Source organism: Salmo trutta, chromosome 21 (genome assembly GCF_901001165.1).
Source record: "Salmo trutta chromosome 21, fSalTru1.1, whole genome shotgun sequence".
Classification (NCBI taxonomy): domain Eukaryota; kingdom Metazoa; phylum Chordata; class Actinopteri; order Salmoniformes; family Salmonidae; genus Salmo; species Salmo trutta.
Window position 1 is genome coordinate 31,873,459 of NC_042977.1, and position 22,500 is coordinate 31,895,958.

Below are 22,500 nucleotides of genomic sequence, written 5' to 3' on the forward strand. Positions count from 1 at the left end.
TGTGTTATTACTACAAGTGAGAAGAACCATGTCACTAACTGCTAGGTAATCTGTGTTATTACTACAAGTGAGGAGAGCTATGTCACTGACTAACTGCTAGGTAATCTGTGTTATTACTTCAAGTGAGGAGAACCATGTCACTGACTAACTGCTAGGTAATCTGTGTTATTACTACAAGTGAGGAGAACCATGTCACTGACTAACTGCTAGGTAATGTGTGTTATTACTACAAGTGAGGAGAACCATGTCACTGACTAACTGCTAGGTAATCTGTGTTATTACTACAAGTGAGAAGAACCATGTCACTAACTGCTAGGTAATCTGTTTTATTACAAGTGAGGAGAACCATGTCACTGACTAACTGCTAGGTAATCTGTGTTATTACTACAAGTGAGAAGAACCATGTCACTGACTAACTGCTAGGTAATCGTGTTATTACTACAAGTGAGAAGAACCATGTCACTGACTACTAGCTAGGTAATCTGTGTTATACTACAAGTGAGAAGAACCCATGTCACTGACTAACTGCTAGGTATTCTGTGTTATTACTACAAGTGAGAAGAACCATGTCACTGACTAACTGCTAGGTAATCTGTGTTATTACTACAAGTGAGAAGAACTATGTCACTGACTAACTGCTAGGTAATCTGTGTTATTACTACAAGTGAGGAGAACCATGTCACTAACTGCTAGGTAATCTGTGTTATTACTACAAGTGAGGAGAACCATGTCACTGACTAACTGCTAGGTAATCTGGGTTATTTCTACAAGTGAGAAGAACCATGTCGATGACTAACTGCTAGGTAATCTGTGTTATTATTACAAGTGAGGAGAACCATGTCACTAACTGCTAGGTAATCTGTGTTATTACTACAAGTGAGTAGAACCATGTCACTAACTGCTAGGTAATCTGTGTTATTTCTACAAGTGAGAAGAACCATGTCACTGACTAACTGCTAGGTAATCTGTGTTATTACTACACATGAGAAGAACCATGTCACTGACTAACTGCTAGGTAATCTGTGTTATTACTACAAGTGAGGAGAACCATGTCACTAACTGCTAGGTAATCTGTGTTATTACTACAAGTGAGAAGAACCATGTCACTGACTAACTGCTAGGTAATCTGTGTTATTACTACAAGTGAGGAGAACCATGTCACTGACTAACTGCTAGGTAATCTGTGTTATTACTACAAGTGAGAAGAACCATCTCACTAACTGCTAGGTAATCTGTGTTATTACTACAAGTGAGAAGAACCATGTCACTGACTAACTGCTAGGTAATCTGTGTTATTACTACAAGTGAGAAGAACCATGTCACTAACTGCTAGGTAATCTGTGTTATTACTACAAGTGAGGAGAACCATGTCACTGACTAACTGCTAGGTAATCTGTGTTATTACTACAAGTGAGGAGAACCATGTCACTGACTAACTGCTAGGTAATCTGTGTTATTATTACAAGTGAGGAGAACCATGTCACTGACTAACTGCTAGGTAATCTGTGTTATTACTACAAGTGAGGAGAACCATGTCACTGACTAACTGCTAGGTAATCTGTGTTATTACTACAAGTGAGGAGAACCATGTCACTGACTAACTGCTAGGTAATCTGTGTTATTACTACAAGTGAGAAGAACCATGTCACTGACTAACTGCTAGGTAATCTGTGTTATTACTACAAGTGAGAATTTGTATTTATTTATTTTTTAACCTTTATTTAACTAAAGAAGAACCATGTCGCTGACTAACTGCTAGGTAATCTGTGTTATTACTACAAGTGAGAAGAACCATGTCACTGACTAACTGCTAGGTAATCTGTGTTATTACTACAAGTGAGGAGAACCATGTCACTGACTAACTGCTAGGTAATCTGTGTTATTACTACACGTGAGAAGAACCATGTCGCTGACTAACTGCTAGGTAATCTGTGTTATTACTACAAGTGAGGAGAACCATGTCGCTGACTAACTGCTAGGTAATCTGTGTTATTACTACAAGTGAGAAGAACCATGTCACTGACTAACTGCTAGGTAATCTGTGTTATTACTACAAGTGAGGAGAACCATGTCACTAACTGCTAGGTAATCTGTGTTATTACTACAAGTGAGGAGAACCATGTCACTAACTGCTAGGTAATCTGTGTTAGTACTACAAGTGAGGAGAACCATGTCACTGACTAACTGCTAGGTAATCTGTGTTATTACTACAAGTGAGAAGAACCATGTCACTGACTAACTGCTAGGTAATCTGTGTTATTACTACAAGTGAGGTGAACCATGTCACTGACTAACTGCTAGGTAATCTGGGTTATTACTACAAGTGAGGAGAACCATGTCACTTACTAACTCCTAGGTAATCTGTGTTATTACTACAAGTGAGAATTTGTATTTATTTATTTTTTAACCTTTATTTAACTAAAGAAGAACCATGTCACTGACTAACTGCTAGGTAATCTGGGTTATTACTACAAGTGAGAAGAACCATGTCACTGACTAACTGCTAGGTAATCTGTGTTATTACTACAAGTAAGAAGAACCATGTCACTGACTAACTGCTAGGTAATCTGTGTTATTACTACACGTGAGAAGAACCATGTCACTAACTGCTAGGTAATCTGTGTTATTACTACAAGTGAGAAGAACCATGTCACTTACTAACTGCTAGGTAATCTGTGTTATTACTACAAGTGAGGAGAACCATGTCACTGACTAACTGCTAGGTAATCTGTGTTATTACTACAAGTGAGGAGAACCATGTCGCTGACTAACTGCTAGGTAATCTGTGTTATTACTACAAGTGAGGAGAACCATGTCACTAACTGCTAGGTAATCTGTGTTATTACTACAAGTGAGAAGAACCATGTCACTGACTAACTGCTAGGTAATCTGTGTTATCACTACAAGTGAGGAGAACCATGTCACTAACTGCTAGGTAATCTGTGTTATTACTACAAGTGAGGAGAACCATGTCACTAACTGCTAGGTAATCTGTGTTATTACTACAAGTGAGGAGAACCATGTCACTGACTAACTGCTAGGTAATCTGTGTAATTACTAAAAGTGAGGAGAACCATGTCACTGACTAACTGCTAGGTAATCTGTGTTATTACTACAAGTGAGAAGAACCATGTCACTGACTAACTGCTAGGTAATCTGTGTTATTACTACAAGTGAGAATTTGTATTTATTTATTTTTTAACCTTTATTTAACTAAAGAAGAACCATGTCGCTGACTAACTGCTAGGTAATCTGTGTTATTACTACAAGTGAGGAGAACCATGTCACTGACTAACTGCTAGGTAATCTGTGTTATTACTACAAGTGAGAAGAACCATGTCACTGACTAACTGCTAGGTAATCTGTGTTATTACTACAAGTGAGAAGAACCATGTCACTAACTGCTAGGTAATCTGTGTTATTACTACAAGTGAGGAGAGCTATGTCACTGACTAACTGCTAGGTAATCTGTGTTATTACTTCAAGTGAGGAGAACCATGTCACTGACTAACTGCTAGGTAATCTGTGTTATTACTACAAGTGAGGAGAACCATGTCACTGACTAACTGCTAGGTAATCTGTGTTATTACTACAAGTGAGAAGAACCATGTCACTGACTAACTGCTAGGTAATCTGTGTTATTACTACAAGTGAGAAGAACCATGTCACTAACTGCTAGGTAATCTGTGTTATTACTACAAGTGAGGAGAGCTATGTCACTGACTAACTGCTAGGTAATCTGTGTTATTACTTCAAGTGAGGAGAACCATGTCACTGACTAACTGCTAGGTAATCTGTGTTATTACTACAAGTGAGGAGAACCATGTCACTGACTAACTGCTAGGTAATGTGTGTTATTACTACAAGTGAGGAGAACCATGTCACTGACTAACTGCTAGGTAATCTGTGTTATTACTACAAGTGAGAAGAACCATGTCACTAACTGCTAGGTAATCTGTGTTATTATTACAAGTGAGGAGAACCATGTCACTGACTAACTGCTAGGTAATCTGTGTTATTACTACAAGTGAGAAGAACCATGTCACTGACTAACTGCTAGGTAATCTGTGTTATTACTACAAGTGAGAAGAACCATGTCACTGACTAACTGCTAGGTAATCTGTGTTATTACTACAAGTGAGAAGAACCATGTCACTGACTAACTGCTAGGTATTCTGTGTTATTACTACAAGTGAGAAGAACCATGTCACTGACTAACTGCTAGGTAATCTGTGTTATTACTACAAGTGAGAAGAACTATGTCACTGACTAACTGCTAGGTAATCTGTGTTATTACTACAAGTGAGGAGAACCATGTCACTAACTGCTAGGTAATCTGTGTTATTACTACAAGTGAGGAGAACCATGTCACTAACTGCTAGGTAATCTGGGTTATTTCTACAAGTGAGAAGAACCATGTCGATGACTAACTGCTAGGTAATCTGTGTTATTATTACAAGTGAGGAGAACCATGTCACTAACTGCTAGGTAATCTGTGTTATTACTACAAGTGAGTAGAACCATGTCACTAACTGCTAGGTAATCTGTGTTATTACTACAAGTGAGAAGAACCATGTCACTGACTAACTGCTAGGTAATCTGTGTTATTACTACACATGAGAAGAACCATGTCACTGACTAACTGCTAGGTAATCTGTGTTATTACTACAAGTGAGGAGAACCATGTCACTAACTGCTAGGTAATCTGTGTTATTACTACAAGTGAGAAGAACCATGTCACTGACTAACTGCTAGGTAATCTGTGTTATTACTACAAGTGAGGAGAACCATGTCACTGACTAACTGCTAGGTAATCTGTGTTATTACTACAAGTGAGAAGAACCATCTCACTAACTGCTAGGTAATCTGTGTTATTACTACAAGTGAGAAGAACCATGTCACTGACTAACTGCTAGGTAATCTGTGTTATTACTACAAGTGAGAAGAACCATGTCACTAACTGCTAGGTAATCTGTGTTATTACTCCAAGTGAGGAGAACCATGTCACTGACTAACTGCTAGGTAATCTGTGTTATTACTACAAGTGAGGAGAACCATGTCACTGACTAACTGCTAGGTAATCTGTGTTATTATTACAAGTGAGGAGAACCATGTCACTGACTAACTGCTAGGTAATCTGTGTTATTACTACAAGTGAGGAGAACCATGTCACTGACTAACTGCTAGGTAATCTGTGTTATTACTACAAGTGAGGAGAACCATGTCACTGACTAACTGCTAGGTAATCTGTGTTATTACTACACGTGAGAAGAACCATGTCACTGACTTACTGCTAGGTAATCTGTGTTATTACTACAAGTGAGAATTTGTATTTATCTATTTTTTAACCTTTATTTAACTAAAGAAGAACCATGTCGCTGACTAACTGCTAGGTAGTCTGTGTTATTACTACAAGTGAGAAGAACCATGTCACTGACTAACTGCTAGGTAATCTGTGTTATTACTACAAGTGAGGAGAACCATGTCACTGACTAACTGCTAGGTAATCTGTGTTATTACTACACGTGAGAAGAACCATGTCGCTGACTAACTGCTAGGTAATCTGTGTTATTACTACAAGTGAGGAGAACCATGTCACTAACTGCTAGGTAATCTGTGTTATTACTACAAGTGAGAAGAACCATGTCACTGACTAACTGCTAGGTAATCTGTGTTATCACTACAAGTGAGGAGAACCATGTCACTAACTGCTAGGTAATCTGTGTTATTACTACAAGTGAGGAGAACCATGTCACTAACTGCTAGGTAATCTGTGTTATTACTACAAGTGAGGAGAACCATGTCACTGACTAACTGCTAGGTAATCTGTGTAATTACTAAAAGTGAGGAGAACCATGTCACTGACTAACTGCTAGGTAATCTGTGTTATTACTACAAGTGAGAAGAACCATGTCACTGACTAACTGCTAGGTAATCTGTGTTATTACTACAAGTGAGAATTTGTATTTATTTATTTTTTAACCTTTATTTAACTAAAGAAGAACCATGTCGCTGACTAACTGCTAGGTAATCTGTGTTATTACTACAAGTGAGGAGAACCATGTCACTGACTAACTGCTAGGTAATCTGTGTTATTACTACAAGTGAGAAGAACCATGTCACTGACTAACTGCTAGGTAATCTGTGTTATTACTACAAGTGAGAAGAACCATGTCACTAACTGCTAGGTAATCTGTGTTATTACTACAAGTGAGGAGAGCTATGTCACTGACTAACTGCTAGGTAATCTGTGTTATTACTTCAAGTGAGGAGAACCATGTCACTGACTAACTGCTAGGTAATCTGTGTTATTACTACAAGTGAGGAGAACCATGTCACTGACTAACTGCTAGGTAATCTGTGTTATTACTACAAGTGAGAAGAACCATGTCACTGACTAACTGCTAGGTAATCTGTGTTATTACTACAAGTGAGAAGAACCATGTCACTAACTGCTAGGTAATCTGTGTTATTACTACAAGTGAGGAGAGCTATGTCACTGACTAACTGCTAGGTAATCTGTGTTATTACTTCAAGTGAGGAGAACCATGTCACTGACTAACTGCTAGGTAATCTGTGTTATTACTACAAGTGAGGAGAACCATGTCACTGACTATCTGCTAGGTAATGTGTGTTATTACTACAAGTGAGGAGAACCATGTCACTGACTAACTGCTAGGTAATCTGTGTTATTACTACAAGTGAGAAGAACCATGTCACTAACTGCTAGGTAATCTGTGTTATTATTACAAGTGAGGAGAACCATGTCACTGACTAACTGCTAGGTAATCTGTGTTATTACTACAAGTGAGAAGAACCATGTCACTGACTAACTGCTAGGTAATCTGTGTTATTACTACAAGTGAGAAGAACCATGTCACTGACTAACTGCTAGGTAATCTGTGTTATTACTACAAGTGAGAAGAACCATGTCACTGACTAACTGCTAGGTATTCTGTGTTATTACTACAAGTGAGAAGAACCATGTCACTGACTAACTGCTAGGTAATCTGTGTTATTACTACAAGTGAGAAGAACTATGTCACTGACTAACTGCTAGGTAATCTGTGTTATTACTACAAGTGAGGAGAACCATGTCACTAACTGCTAGGTAATCTGTGTTATTACTACAAGTGAGGAGAACCATGTCACTAACTGCTAGGTAATCTGGGTTATTTCTACAAGTGAGAAGAACCATGTCGATGACTAACTGCTAGGTAATCTGTGTTATTATTACAAGTGAGGAGAACCATGTCACTAACTGCTAGGTAATCTGTGTTATTACTACAAGTGAGTAGAACCATGTCACTAACTGCTAGGTAATCTGTGTTATTACTACAAGTGAGAAGAACCATGTCACTGACTAACTGCTAGGTAATCTGTGTTATTACTACACATGAGAAGAACCATGTCACTGACTAACTGCTAGGTAATCTGTGTTATTACTACAAGTGAGGAGAACCATGTCACTAACTGCTAGGTAATCTGTGTTATTACTACAAGTGAGAAGAACCATGTCACTGACTAACTGCTAGGTAATCTGTGTTATTACTACAAGTGAGGAGAACCATGTCACTGACTAACTGCTAGGTAATCTGTGTTATTACTACAAGTGAGAAGAACCATCTCACTAACTGCTAGGTAATCTGTGTTATTACTACAAGTGAGAAGAACCATGTCACTGACTAACTGCTAGGTAATCTGTGTTATTACTACAAGTGAGAAGAACCATGTCACTAACTGCTAGGTAATCTGTGTTATTACTCCAAGTGAGGAGAACCATGTCACTGACTAACTGCTAGGTAATCTGTGTTATTACTACAAGTGAGGAGAACCATGTCACTGACTAACTGCTAGGTAATCTGTGTTATTATTACAAGTGAGGAGAACCATGTCACTGACTAACTGCTAGGTAATCTGTGTTATTACTACAAGTGAGGAGAACCATGTCACTGACTAACTGCTAGGTAATCTGTGTTATTACTACAAGTGAGGAGAACCATGTCACTGACTAACTGCTAGGTAATCTGTGTTATTACTACACGTGAGAAGAACCATGTCACTGACTTACTGCTAGGTAATCTGTGTTATTACTACAAGTGAGAATTTGTATTTATTTATTTTTTAACCTTTATTTAACTAAAGAAGAACCATGTCGCTGACTAACTGCTAGGTAGTCTGTGTTATTACTACAAGTGAGAAGAACCATGTCACTGACTAACTGCTAGGTAATCTGTGTTATTACTACAAGTGAGGAGAACCATGTCACTGACTAACTGCTAGGTAATCTGTGTTATTACTACACGTGAGAAGAACCATGTCGCTGACTAACTGCTAGGTAATCTGTGTTATTACTACAAGTGAGGAGAACCATGTCACTAACTGCTAGGTAATCTGTGTTATTACTACAAGTGAGAAGAACCATGTCGCTGACTAACTGCTAGGTAATCTGTGTTATTACTACAAGTGAGAATTTGTATTTATTTATTTTTTAACCTTTATTTAACTAAAGAAGAACCATGTCGCTGACTAACTGCTAGGTAATCTGTGTTATTACTACAAGTGAGGAGAACCATGTCACTAACTGCTAGGTAATCTGTGTTATTACTACAAGTGAGGAGAACCATGTCACTAACTGCTAGGTAATCTGTGTTATTACTACAAGTGAGGAGAACCATTTCGCTGACTAACTGCTAGGTAATCTGTGTTATTACTACAAGTGAGGAGAACCATGTCACTGACTAACTGCTAGGTAATCTGTGTTATTACTACACGTGAGAATTTGTATTTATTCATTTTTTAACCTTTATTTAACTAAAGAAGAACCATGTCGCTGACTAACTGCTAGGTAATCTGTGTTATTACTACACGTGAGAATTTGTATTTATTTATTTTTTAACCTTTATTTAACTAAAGAAGAACCATGTCGCTGACTAACTGCTAGGTAATCTGTGTTATTACTACACATGAGAAGAACCATGTCACTGACTAACTGCTAGGTAATCTGTGTTATTACTACAAGTGAGGAGAACCATGTCACTAACTGCTAGGTAATCTGTGTTATTACTACAAGTGAGGAGAACCATGTCGCTGACTAACTGCTAGGTAATCTGTGTTATTACTACAAGTGAGGAGAACCATGTCACTGACTAACTGCTAGGTAATCGGTGTTATTACTACACGTGAGAATTTGTATTTATTTATTTTTTAACCTTTATTTAACTAAAGAAGAACCATGTCGCTGACTAACTGCTAGGTAATCTGTGTTATTACTACAAGTGAGGAGAACCATGTCACTGACTAACTGCTAGGTAATCTGTGTTATTACTACAAGTGAGAAGAACCATGTCACTAACTGCTAGGTAATCTGTGTTATTACTACAAGTGAGAAGAACCATGTCACTGACTAACTGCTAGGTAATCTGTGTTATTACTACAAGTGAGGAGAACCATGTCACTGACTAACTGCTAGGTAATCTGTGTTATTACTACAAGTGAGAAGAACCATGTCACTGACTAACTGCTAGGTAATCTGTGTTATTACTACAAGTGAGGAGAACCATGTCACTGACTAACTGCTAGGTAATCTGTGTTATTACTACAAGTGAGAAGAACCATGTCACTGACTAACTGCTAGTTATTTTCTTCAGGAAGCTAATTCAATTCAATTTCCTCTTCTGTCTTTTTTCCAGGGCAGATTCCCTCACTGTACCATAGCACATGGATTTCAGGACTTCAAATGAAGAGGTAGGTACAATTTCAGTTGAATAGATTTCAATCCCTCAGCATTTTGCAAAGATAATTGGAGCAAATTGGTCTGCCATGGCAAATAGCATTTTGTCTTTTTACTTGACAGCGTACTCAACTGCTGACACATGTTAACCTTTGCATCACAACAAGTGTCATTGAATTATCATATCTCTACAATGCATGATTGGCTTAGGTAGATAAAATGTGACTGTCCTTGTTGCATACCTGGTGCCAACCGCCTGTGGTGTAAATTGTGAATGTACACAGACGACAGTGTCTGACTGGAGTTGATGATGTAGCTAGATAAAGATGGAGAGGATTATGATGAGAAGGTAATGATGAAACACAAGATGGGATCAGAGATAAGGGTAATTACATACATGCTCTACAGCAGGTCAAACTATGCTCAGCTGAGCAGAGAGAGAGAGAGAGAGAGAGGAGAGGCTGCTTCTGATCTACCCAGTGATAGATATATCAGCATCGTAGCACTGATTCAGCTCGGCTAACAAGAATGACTGCCTCCATCGGCTCCCTGCCTCCCTGCCTCCCTCCCTCCATCTCTCTCTCTCTCTCTCTCTCTCTCTCTCTCTCATGAGACACACGCACGCGCACACACAAACTCACACGTGTGAGACATACACACACCATAATGGTACTAGTTGTGGATATAGTGTGCAAGGCAACTCACTGTAAAAACACTTTCACATTGAGTTGCTGCTGTTGATATTAATAATGCTCACCCAGGCTGATTTATGGTTTCTTTACACAGAGCTAGATACAGTACAAGTAAATGTCATTCTTTGAGTTGCCAAACCTACCATGTCACCTTCTTTTTTTAACTGGTATCCTTTAGTGACACTACTGCGTTTGTCATCAAGGATGCTTAGTGACATTGGTGTGCTTGGCTTTACATGTATAATAAAAAAAAAAAATTGGTAACCTTTATTTAACTAGACATGTCAGTTAAGAACAAATTCTTATTTACAATGACGGCCTACACCTACACAATGACGGCCTACACTGGCCAAACCCAGATGACGCTGGGCCAATTGTGCACCGCCCTATGGGACTCCCAATCATGTGCGGTTGTGATACAGCCTGGAATCAAACCAGGGTGTCTTTAGTGACGCCTCAAGCACTGAGATGCAGTGCCTTAGACCGCTGCGCCACTCGGGAGCACCTAAATCATGTAATCATGTCAGGTGAAGGTGTTTTTATTATTTAGACTTAACCGTAGTTTCAAGGACAGGACAGGCATTCCAATTAGTTGGTGGGGAATTGACTATACAGAATGCAAATGTATGCAGATTAGCTTGTTTTAAATGGATCACGGGATACAATGATGATGTCTCTCATTCCTTTCTGAGGATGCATATCTGGTGACTGAGCATAATTTATTCAAACCTTTTAATTCCACAAGACCTTAGATGGATAGACAAAATGAAGATTGATTATTTAATTGGAGATTTATTGAATTAGATGATTGTAAATCTTTTTTTTCTGTTGCCTGTGATTAAGAGGCGTATCTTTGCAGTTATCTGGTTTTGGAAAATTATAAATAAGGATTTTTATTTTCAGGGCCAAGACAACAATATATTTTAGTCTGATTAATGTTATAGCACAGTGCATAGAAAATACATGTAATTCAAACTAATTAGTGAAAATGATTTACTGAGAACTAACCTAATTAGCTTAACTATATTTCTACTGTCTCCTATTATCAAACATAATTGCAACATAATATTGAAGATGTATGCAATATAAACACTAGTGGAAAAAAGATTTCCCTGAAGTGATCATGAATAATGATAACTCTTTTCAAAACCTATTAGAAACAATGTAATTGAAATGGTTTCTTGGTTACTAGCTTTCTGAGAGTGGAATTCACATAATGTATGGGGCATTGTTTTACATGTCACCATTTTGAAATTAACAGCCTAAGAAGAAGAAACATATGAAATGTGTGTATCATTATCATACATGTCACTCTGTCAAAAGTCTCTCCAATGTCTTTACAATTTGATGACATTTTCATTTTATTTAATTTCATGGCCAGTTAATTTGGACAAAGAGGAACGATACATGATTTTCCCACTTTGATTTACTTTACAGACAAAGACTGGGGTTTATCTGCTGCAAGATGGTAACGAGGAGCCTTTCAATATTCGACTGCACTTGGCTAAAGACATTCTGACCATTCAAGAGCAAGATGTCATCTGCGTGTCAGGAGAACCATTTTATTCCAGTGTAAGTAACTGCCTGTCAAATTAAATACCTTGGGAAAGGATGTTTCAATTACGAGAAAAATATATAATGTCGGGCAGACGATACATTTGGAACCATGAGAGTGAAGTGTGAGCATGACTGGAGAGAAAATACCTTTTAAAATGGGCCTTTCCTTTGTCTGCTTTTTATACTTGTATTATCTACGGTAAACTTTTAAACTCGTAAGTATGTCCACAATAAACACCTCTTTATTCCATCTGATTCCTTGTAGGAGAGAACTGTAACGATCAGAAGACAGACGATTGGAGGTTTTGGCTTGAGCATTAAGGTCATTTACATCTCCATTGATTAGCCCGTTTCTGCCTATTCTATCATTGAATTTACTGTTACCTAATGCCATTGATCTTTTAAAGCCACAATTGATATATCAACAGTAGACTAATGGAGTATCGTATTGGGGAAGACACAACAGTTTTTCTCTTTTTTTCCTCTGTTTCTTTCCTTCAAATATTTGTGCAACAAACTACATAACTATATAATTCACCCCCTAGGGAGGCGCAGAACACAAAATCCCTGTTGTGATATCAAAAATATCAAAAGAGCAAAAAGGTAAGCTTTCTTTTTTTAGTTTTTGTTGTTGTTTCCATTTCACTATGAAAAATGAATGGTGGTTTATTTACCCAAACGTAATAATTTATAATATATTGTCTGCAGCTGAACTGTCTGGGCTGCTGTTTATTGGAGATGGGATCCTCCAGGTAAGGGATGGTGATGAGTATTTTGACAGTTTCTTCTGTCTTGGGTTATTCAGTATTTGTACTACAGGTATGTCTGATCAAATTCCAACTCCTTCACACTTTGCGGATGGATCACAATATGATATATTAGTTCACTGAGCCACCTCATATCATGCATATCATCAATTTAATGGATTGGATATTATTGTTACTAACAATAAGACTGTTTGTTTTTAGATAAATGGAATAAATGTTCGAAGCTATCGCCACGAGGAAGCGGTAAGCAGCTGCCAACTTAATATTTTATATTTCCCTGAAGCTGCAAACACTTGCAACACCACCTTATCTTGTTTAACTTTTTGGACCTTATCTTTGGGACATGTAAGAGGAGTTTTACGCCTTTTCCAATTTGTGTGTATCAACCTCTCAAATGTGTGAGGCTGCATAAATCTCCCAGGTTTTTAGCCGATATCTAATCTACTTGTTCTAAGAAGGGAATTTGTACTACATCCATCATCCAAGTACGTGGTTGAAATGAGGAACAGACTTAGAAGTCCTATGGCAGTATTATAAATTCACCAAATTTTTCTTTACAGGTGCAGGTTTTGCGAAACGCCGGAGAGGAAGTCACTCTGACTGTGTCTTTCTTGAAGAAGACACCTGCTTTTCTTAAACTGCCCCTCTGTGAAGACTGCACATGTATGTGCATCTTACAAACCTCCAAAGAAAATCAGAGCTGAAATTGTATGTTATTTTCAGTAAGGATATGATGAGAGAAAATAAAACAAGATTGGAGAAAAAAACTCCCTCTACACATGGAATATATGATGATTCGTGCATTGACTATTATTTGTCTCTGGTATAATTAGCTCTGAAAAAGAGCTGGGAAGAAAAGTTGATTTGAATATAGTTTTTACCTGAAATAGAGCTAGACATAAAAGTTCTGGATATTGTACCAAGGCTAAAGAAGATATGATATGACTTCCAAATGACTGAATAAATAACTTCTGAATGTCATTCTCCTCCCAGGTGTTCCAAGTGACCAGAGCAGTGGAACGTCCTCCCCTCTGTGCGACAGTGGCTTACACTTGAACTACCATCCTAACAATACGGTACAGTTTAGCATTCTTAACCCACCCCACTTTGAGGCTGATCTCCTTTCTGTATAACTCTCAGCCATATCTGTCTCTCTGCAACTCTTGTAACAATGCCAGTAGGCTGTTGTTATTCCGCAGTGGCATTCACAGGCAGATGGTGACAGTCAGGGTGCTCTAACTCTTTCTCACTCTTTCTCTGGGCCAGAGGAAAAAACGACGTATTCAGTAGTTGAACTATGGCTTGCACTTATACAGCTTCTGCTGCATCTACATCTACCTGTATGAATCATGAACAGGCCTGGGCTATTGACGTATTAGAAAAACCATGGGAGATACTATATGAAGAACTAAACTAAGAGGTGTTCTCTTCTTTCTGTGTGTTTAAACCCCTCTAGGACTCACTGTCCTGCTCATCTTGGCCCACGTCCCCTGGGCTCCGCTGGGAGAAGAGATGGATGGACCTGCGCCTTATTCCTCTCCTCCACTCCCGTCTGTCACAGCACATCCCAGGCTCTGACGTCTGCAGGTAAGCTCAGCGCTGGGCTGCGGCAGGGGGACCGGGGAATGTTTGTTGTCAAAACACAGCCAGGGGCCATTCTCTGTCACTACTGCTGAAGGTTCAGTGGCCCCTGTGCCTCGGCTATTTGAGAGGGGTCTGCTGGCGAGGGACTTTGGGGGCTCGGTGTTAGGATGACTTGTCTCCTGTAAATACCTTGAGACAATTCAAATGGAGAGGTCAGCCACTGGCAGTTACAGTGCCTTCGGAAAGTATTCAGACCTCTTGACTTTTTCCACATGTTCTTCTAAAAATGATTCAATAGTTTTTTTCCCGAACATAAATATACACACAATACGACATAATAACAAAGCAAAACCTGGTTTGCTGCACAGCTATTTTTAGGTCTCTCCTGAGATGTTCGATCTGGTTCAAGTCCGAGCTCTGGCTGGGCCACTCAAGGACATTCAGAGACTTGTCCCGAAGCCGCTACTGCGTTGTCTTGGCTGTGTGCTTAGGGTCGTTGTCCTGTTGGAAGGTGAACCTTCGCCCCAGTCTGAGGTCCCGAGCGCTCCGGAGCAGGTTTTCATCATGGATCTCTCTTTACTTTGCTCCGTTAATCTTTGCCTCAATCCTGACTAGTCTCCCAGTCCCTGCCGCTGAAAAACATCCCCACAGCATGATACTGCCACCACTATGCTTCACCGTAGGGATGGTGCCTGGTTTCCTCCATACTTGATGCTTGGCATTCAGGCCAAAGAGTTCAATCTTGGTTTCATCAGACCAGAGAATCTTGTTTCTCATGGTTTGAGAGTCCTTTAGGTGCCTTTCGGCAAACTCCAAGCGGGCTGTCATGTGCCTTTTACTGAGGAGTGGCTTCCGTCTGGCCACTCTACCATAAAGGCCTGATTGGTGGAGTGCTGCAGAGATGGTTGTCCTTCTGGAAGGTTCTCCCATCTCCACAGAGGAACTCTAGAGCTTTGTCAGAGTGGCCATCGGGTTCTGGGTCACCTACTTGACCAAGGCCGTTCTCCCGATTGCTCAGTTTGGCCGGGCGGCCAGCTCTAGGAACAGTCTTGGTGGATCCAAACTTCTTCCATTTAAGAATGATGGAATGATGGAGTAACTTCAATGCTGCAGAAGTGTTTTGGTACCCTTCCCCAGATGTGTGCCTCGACACAATCCAGTCTCGGAGCTCTACGGACAATTCCTCTGACCTCATGGCTTGGTTTTTGCTCAGACATACTGTCAACTGTGAGACCTTATATAGACAGGCTTGTGCCTTTCCAAATCATGTACAATTAATTGAATTTACTACAGGTGGACTCAAATCAAGTTGTAGAAACATCTCAAGGATGATCAGTGGAAACAGGATGCATCTGAGCTCAATTTCGAGTCTCATAGCAAAGGGTCTGAATACTTATGTAAATAAGGTATTTCTGTTTTTTGTTTTTATTAAATGTCCACAACTTTTTAAAAACCCTGTTTTTGCTTTGTCATAATGGGGTATAGTGTGTAGGTTGCTGATGAAATTGTTTTATTTAATCCATTTTAGAATAAGGCTGTAGCGTAACAAAATGTGGAAAAAGTCAAGGGGTCTGAATACTTTCCAAAGGCACTATAAGACAGTGATTCCTCCATTTGTTGCAAAGCTTGCTTGGCTGTTACTTATTTCTCTTGAATAGAAATTGAGAGTGCATGGGTTATGATTAATATATGGACAGACAAGCTGTTTGCCTGACTAAGGATAAAACAATTTTGAGATATGCCTTGTTCATATTGATATCGATGTTAATATCATACTGAATTGGTGCCAACCACTACTAAAAAGTATATTTGTCTGATTCTGATTTCTAAAGGAAACATGCATTTCAAGTCATAGCTGTGGATGGGGTTTGCAGTGGGGTTATCACATGCCCTACTGATGAAGACTGCCTAGATTGGCTCCAAGCAATAGCAGCCAATATATCAGCTCTCACCAAGCACAATGTGAGTACAATCAAACTAAATGGATGTGCTTCTTAGGCAAAAGCATGAGTAAGATAGATTCGATTTTAGGTCGATTTTCCATAGTCTTAAACAGCCACGGGTTCGGTTTTGATGAAAAATGTAATAGAACACTGTATTACTACACTCATAAGGCTTGAGCGTGGCTGTTAAGGTGATTGAGTATCTACACACAGTAGTTAACCTATAACAGTTTATGATCTTGTCAGTTTTCATTAAGGTTTCACACAGCTAACTATCATTAAATGTGTCGGATGTATCATATAAGTCATATACTTATGAATGTCTTTTCATGCTATCAGTGTTGGTGCTTGGAGGCAGTTACTACATACACTTACATCCCTCATGCTAACCAATACACTTGCATTAGCTATAATTCATAATAATGCATTATGTAATCTCATCCTCTCATCCTCAGAGGTGGTAAGCAAATTAAAAGTAACTCAGGAGATAGCGACTGTGTACTATGCTCCATTTCTCTTTGAATGTCTTTGAAAAAGCTTTGTCTGGCTGGATGTGTTAAACAAGTTAGTGCTTTGTGTTACTTCCAGATGGATAGTGCTCAACAAACAGGGGAAGGCAGTTCTGTATCTTACTGCATGGACCATCCTCAATTTGTATCCTCCAGACATTAAGCAAATATAAGTTTTGTTTTTTAGTGTTGCTATCTCTTAGCAGCACAGTTGATTTTTCCAAATGCATAACATGTTGGCCGTTAGTGTTTAATGATTAAGTGGACCTGGCAAAGACCAGGTCAGGAAGTAAAGCTAAAAGCTAGCCTGGCTGTCGCTCGCTAACGCTAAGTCCCACTCAGATAAATCTTCATTCTGGACTCGGTGGGTGGTTGGAGCACTGCTGAGAGAGGGGTTAGGAATGTAGCTAGTAAAGAGCATCTCAACACCTAGCATAGTATTAGCAACCTCTGAGAAATGTAATTATAATGCAGCCTGAGGGCAGTGTGAGGGAGACCAGCGTCTCTAGGGGGCAAATGTGGAGTGGAATAAGTGAGGGGTCACATTGAGCATAATAATGATGAGTCACTGTCAATACTGTACTGTGTGGAGGTGAGGGTTTTCTGGCTGCCGCCACATCGCTCATCCCTTACTGTACCAAGATGCATGAAAGAGGTTGTTACCCAGATATGATTACAGTGCATTCGGAAAGTATTCAGACCCCTTGACTTTTTCCACATTTTGTTACTGTTACAGCCTTTATAAAAAAAATGTTTCATCAATCCACACACAATACCCCATAATGCTAAAGCCAAAACCGGTTTAAAGAAATTTTAGCAACAATAAAAAAAATTAAACTGAAATATCACATTTACATAAATATTCAGACCCTTTACTCAGTACTTTGTTGATGCACCTTTGGCAACGATTACAGCCTTGACTCTTCTTGGGTAGGACGCTATAAGCTTGGCACACCTGTATTTGGGGAGTTTCTCCCATTCTTCTGTGCATATCCTCTCAAGCTATGTCAGGTTGGATGGGCAGCGTCGCTGCACAGCTATTTTCAGGTCTCACCAGAAATGTTTGATCGGGTTCAAGTCCGGGCTCTGGCTGGGCCGCTCAAAGCTATTTAGAGACTTGTCCCGAATCCACTCCAGCATTTTCTTGGCTGTGTGCTTAGGGTCGTTGTCCTGTTGGAAGGTGAACCTTCGGCCCGGTCGGAGGTCCTGAGCGCTCTAGAGCAGGTTTTCATAAAGGATCTCTCTGTACTTTGATCCGTTCATCTTTCCATCGATCCTGACTCATCTCCCGGTCCCTGCAGATGTAAAACATCCCCACCACATGCTTCACCGTAGGGATGGTGCCACGTTTCCTCCAGATGTGACGCTTGGCATTCAGGCCAAAGAGTTCAATCTTGGTTTTATCAGACCAGAGAATCTTGTTTCTAATGTTCTGAGACTTATTTAGGTGCCTTTTGGGAAACACCAAGCAGGCTGTCATGTGCCTTTTACTGAAGAGTGGTTTCCGTCTGACCACTCTACCATAAAGGCCTGATTGGTGGGGTGCTGCAGAGATGGTTGCCCTTCTGGAAGGTTCTCCCATCTCCACAGAGAAACTCTAGTTCTCTGTCAAAGTGACCATCAGGTTCTTGGTCACCTCCCTGACCAAGACCCTTCTCCCCCGATTGCTCAGTTTGGCTGGGCAGCCAGGTCCAGGAAGAGTCTTAGTGGTTCCAAACTTCTTCCACTGTGTTCTTGCGGGCCTTCAATGTTGCAGAAATGTTTTGGTTCCCTTCCCTAGATCTGTGCCTCGACATAATCCTGTCTCGGAGCTCTACGGACAATTCCTTCCACCTCATGGCTTGGTTTTTGCTCTGACATGCACTGTCAACTGTGGGACCTTATATAGACAGGTGTGTGCCTTTCCAAATCATGTCTAATCAATTGAATTTACCACAGGTGGACTCCAATCAAGTTGTAGAAACATCTCAATGATGATCAATGGAAATAGGATGGACCTGAGCTCAATTTTGAGGCTCATAACAAAGGGTCTGAATGATTATGTAAATAAGATATTTCAGTTTGTTTGTTTTTCAACAAATTTGCCATTTTTTTTTAAAAAACCTCAGACTGGGGGGGGGGGGGGGGGGGGGGTTCACCTTCCAACAGGACAACGACCCCAAGCACACAGCCAAGACAACGCAGGAGTGGTTCGGGATAAGTCTCTGAATCCCCTTGAATGGCCCAGCCAGAGCCCGGACTTGAACCTGATCGAACATATCTGCAGAGACCTGAAAATAGCTGTGCAGCAACGCTCCCCATCCAACCTGACAGAGCTTGAGAGAATCTGCAGAGAATGGGAGAAACTCCCCAAATACAGGTGTAACAAGCTTGTAGCGTCATACCCAAGAAGACTCGAGGGTATAATTGCTGCCAAAGATGCATCAACAAGGTACTGAGTGAAGGGTCTGAATACTTGTAATGTAAATATGATATTTAAGATTTTTATACATTCGCTACAATTTCTAATAACCAGTTTTTGCGTTTTAATTATGGGGTACTGTGTGTAGATTGATGAGGATTTTTTATTTATTTAATCAATTTTAGAATAAGGCTGTAACGTAACAAAATGTGTAAAAGGGGAAGGGGTCTGAATACTTTCCGAATGTACTGTATGTGGTATTCTGATCCAGAACTCAGCTCATGTACAGTCCGGTAATAAAAGGCTTCTTTCCATAACATTTAAAAAAGAAACATTGGTCCCTATACAGGATCACTGTTAAAATGTACAATTTTGGAAATGAGACACTGTGGAAATGTAAATGTAATAGCTACACTTTGTGTGGAAGCTGGCCTGGTATAATTTGGTTCTCTCTCTATTCCTTGGAGAGGGTTTTACTTATAGCGTGGTGTGAATTAGGAGGTGCTGATACCTGGTTTCAAATACTATTCCAAACCATTGCAAATGCGTTATCTGTGCTTGATTGAGCTTGCCTGGCTTCATGGGCCAATAGACTAGCCCCAAAACTTTAAATCCCACCCACCTGGCGCTCTAGGCAGGCTAGAGCAAACACTCAAAGTATTGGAAAGATTTTAAGTTAGTTTTACTTGCATTTAAGAGCAGTTGGATGCCATGGAAGGAGAGTTGTATGGCATTGAAGCTCGTCTGGAGGTTAGTTAACACAGTGTCCAAAGGGCCAGAGGTATACAGAATGGTGTTGTCTGCGTAGAGGTGGATCAAAGAATCACCAGCAGCAAGAGCGACATCCTTGATGTATACAGAGAAGAGAGTCGGCCCGAGAATTGAACCCTGTAGCACCCCCATAGAGACAGCCAGAAGTCCGGACAACAGGCCCTCCGATTTGACACACTGAACTCTATCAGAGAAGTAGTTCGTGAACCAGGTTGGAGTCATTAAGACTCGTTTTTCAACCACTCCACACATTTCTTGTTAACAAACTATAGTTTTGGCAAGTCGGTTAGGACATCTACTTTGTGCATGACACAAGTAATTTTTCCAACAATTGTTTACAGACAGATTATTTCACTGATAATTCACTGTATCACAATTCCAGTGGGTCAGAAGTTTACATACACTAAGTTGACTGTGCCTTTAAACAGCTTGGAAAATGATGTCATGGCTTTAGAAGCTTCTGATCGGCTAATTGACATCATTTGAGTCAATTGGAGGTTGACTCCAATTGTTGTTATTCTGTCTCCCACTGTTCAAATAAACCTATCATTAAAATGATAGACTGATCCTTTCTTTGTCAGTGGGCAAACGTACAAAATCAGCAGGGGATCAAATACTTTTTTCCCCCACTGTACCTGTGGATTTATTTCGAAGCCTAACGTTCAAACTCAGTGCCTCTGTGCTTGACATCATGGTTAAATAAAAAAAAATCTTCCAAGACCTCAGAAAATAAATTGTAGACCTCCACAAGCCTGGTTCATCCTTGGGAGCAATTTCCAAACGCCTGAAGGTACCACGTTCATCTGTACAAACAATAGTACGCAAGTATAAAACCATGGGACCACGCAGCTGTCATACTGCTCAGGAAGGAGATGTGTTCTGTCTCCTAGAGATGAACGTACTTTGGTGCGAAAAGTGCAAATCAATCCCAGAACAACAGCAAAGGACCTCGTGAAGATGCTGGAGGAAACAGGTACAAAAGTATCTAAATCCACAGTAAAACAAGTCCTATATCGACATAACCTGAAAGGCCGCTCAGCAAGGAAGAAGCCACTGCTCCAAAACCGCCATAAAAACGCCAGACTACAGTTTGCAACTGCACATGGGGACAAAGATCGTACTATTTGGAGAAATGTCCTCTGGTCTGATGAAACAAAAATTGAATTGTTTGGCCATAATGTCCATCTTTATGTTTGGAGTAAAGAGGGGGAGGCTTGCAAGCCGAAGAACACCATCCCAACCATGAAGCACGGGGGTGGCAGCATCATGTTGTGGGGGTAATTTGCTGCAGGAGGGACTGGTGCACTTCACAAAATAGATGGCATCATGAGTTAGGAAAATTATGTTGATATATTGAAGCAACGTCTCAAGACATCGGTCAGGAAGTCAAAGCTTGGTCGCAAATGGGTCTTCCAAATGGACAATGATCCCAAGCATACTTCCAAAGTTGTGGCAAAATGGCTTAAGGACAACAAAGGCAAGGTATTGGAGTGGCCATCACAAAGCCCTGACCTCAATCATATAGAACATTTGTGGGCAGAACTGAAAAAGCGTGTGCGAGCAAGGAGTCCTACAAACCTGACTCAGTTACACCAGCTCTATCAGGAGGAATGGGCCAAAATTCCCCCAACTTATTGTGGGAAGCTTGTGGAAGGCTACCCAAAACGTTTGAACCAAGTTAAACAATTTAAAGGCAATGCTACCAAATACTAATTGAGTGTATGCAAACTTCTGACCCACTGGGAATGTGATGAAAGAAATAGAAGCTGAAATAAATCATTCTCTCTACTATTATTCTGACATTTCACATTCTTAAAATAAAGTGAGTGGTGATCCTAACTGACCTAAGACAGGGAATGTTACTATGATTAAATGTCAGGAATTGTGAAAAACTGAGTTTAAATGTATTTGGCTAAGGTATGCTAAGGTGTAACTTCCAACTTCAACTGTATATGTTTTTGCTGATTGTTCTTTGTTATAGAGCCAACCAAATTGGAGAAGTGGTTTGTCCATACATCTTCTTTTTGTTTAGATAACTCTTCGTGTTGTTGTTTGTTTAGAGTTTTCCAATTTTCCCAGAAGTGGTTAGATTCTATGGATTTTTTAATTACTTTGAGTTGATTTCTGACGTGTTGTTCCTTCTTTTTCCATTGTGTATTTCTGTATTGTTTTAGTGATTCACCATAGTGAAGGCGTAGGCTCAGGTTTTCTGGGTCTCTATGTTTTTGGTTGGATTGATTTCTCAATTTCTTTCTTAGGTTTTTGCATTCTTCATCAAACCATTTGTCATTGTTGTTAATTTTCTTAGGTTGTCTGCCTGAAAATTTTACATTTGATAGGGAAGTTGAGAGGTCAAATTATCTGTTTAGGGTTTCTACTTCACTATTACAGTGCAACCTTTTGTCCAGGAAATTGTCGAGAAGGGATTGAATTTGTTGTTGCCTAATTGTTTTTTGGTAGATTTCCATACTATTTTCCTTCCATCTATAGCATTTCATAATATTATTCATTTCCTTTGGCTTTGATGCCTCATGATTGAGCAT

At 39.8% G+C, this 22,500-nt stretch overlaps 1 protein-coding gene across 3 annotated transcripts in view; it reads left to right on the forward strand.

Annotated features, from left to right (window-relative positions):
• The window catches only part of LOC115157174 (gamma-1-syntrophin), a 157,977-nt gene that overhangs the window by 122,338 nt on the left and 13,139 nt on the right, over positions 1–22,500 (forward strand). For 2 of the 3 annotated variants that reach the window (XM_029705193.1, XM_029705194.1), the window contains 9 exons: positions 9,693–9,747; positions 11,863–11,997; positions 12,248–12,304; positions 12,528–12,734; positions 12,951–12,992; positions 13,310–13,412; positions 13,743–13,825; positions 14,206–14,336; positions 16,166–16,295. In XM_029705193.1, coding sequence (XP_029561053.1) covers positions 9,721–9,747; positions 11,863–11,997; positions 12,248–12,304; positions 12,528–12,734; positions 12,951–12,992; positions 13,310–13,412; positions 13,743–13,825; positions 14,206–14,336; positions 16,166–16,295 — 915 coding nt within the window. In that variant the 5' untranslated portion in view covers positions 9,693–9,720. The remainder of the gene's footprint in view (positions 1–9,692; positions 9,748–11,862; positions 11,998–12,247; positions 12,305–12,527; positions 12,735–12,950; positions 12,993–13,309; positions 13,413–13,742; positions 13,826–14,205; positions 14,337–16,165; positions 16,296–22,500) is intronic. The other variant, XM_029705195.1, reaches the window with a different exon arrangement.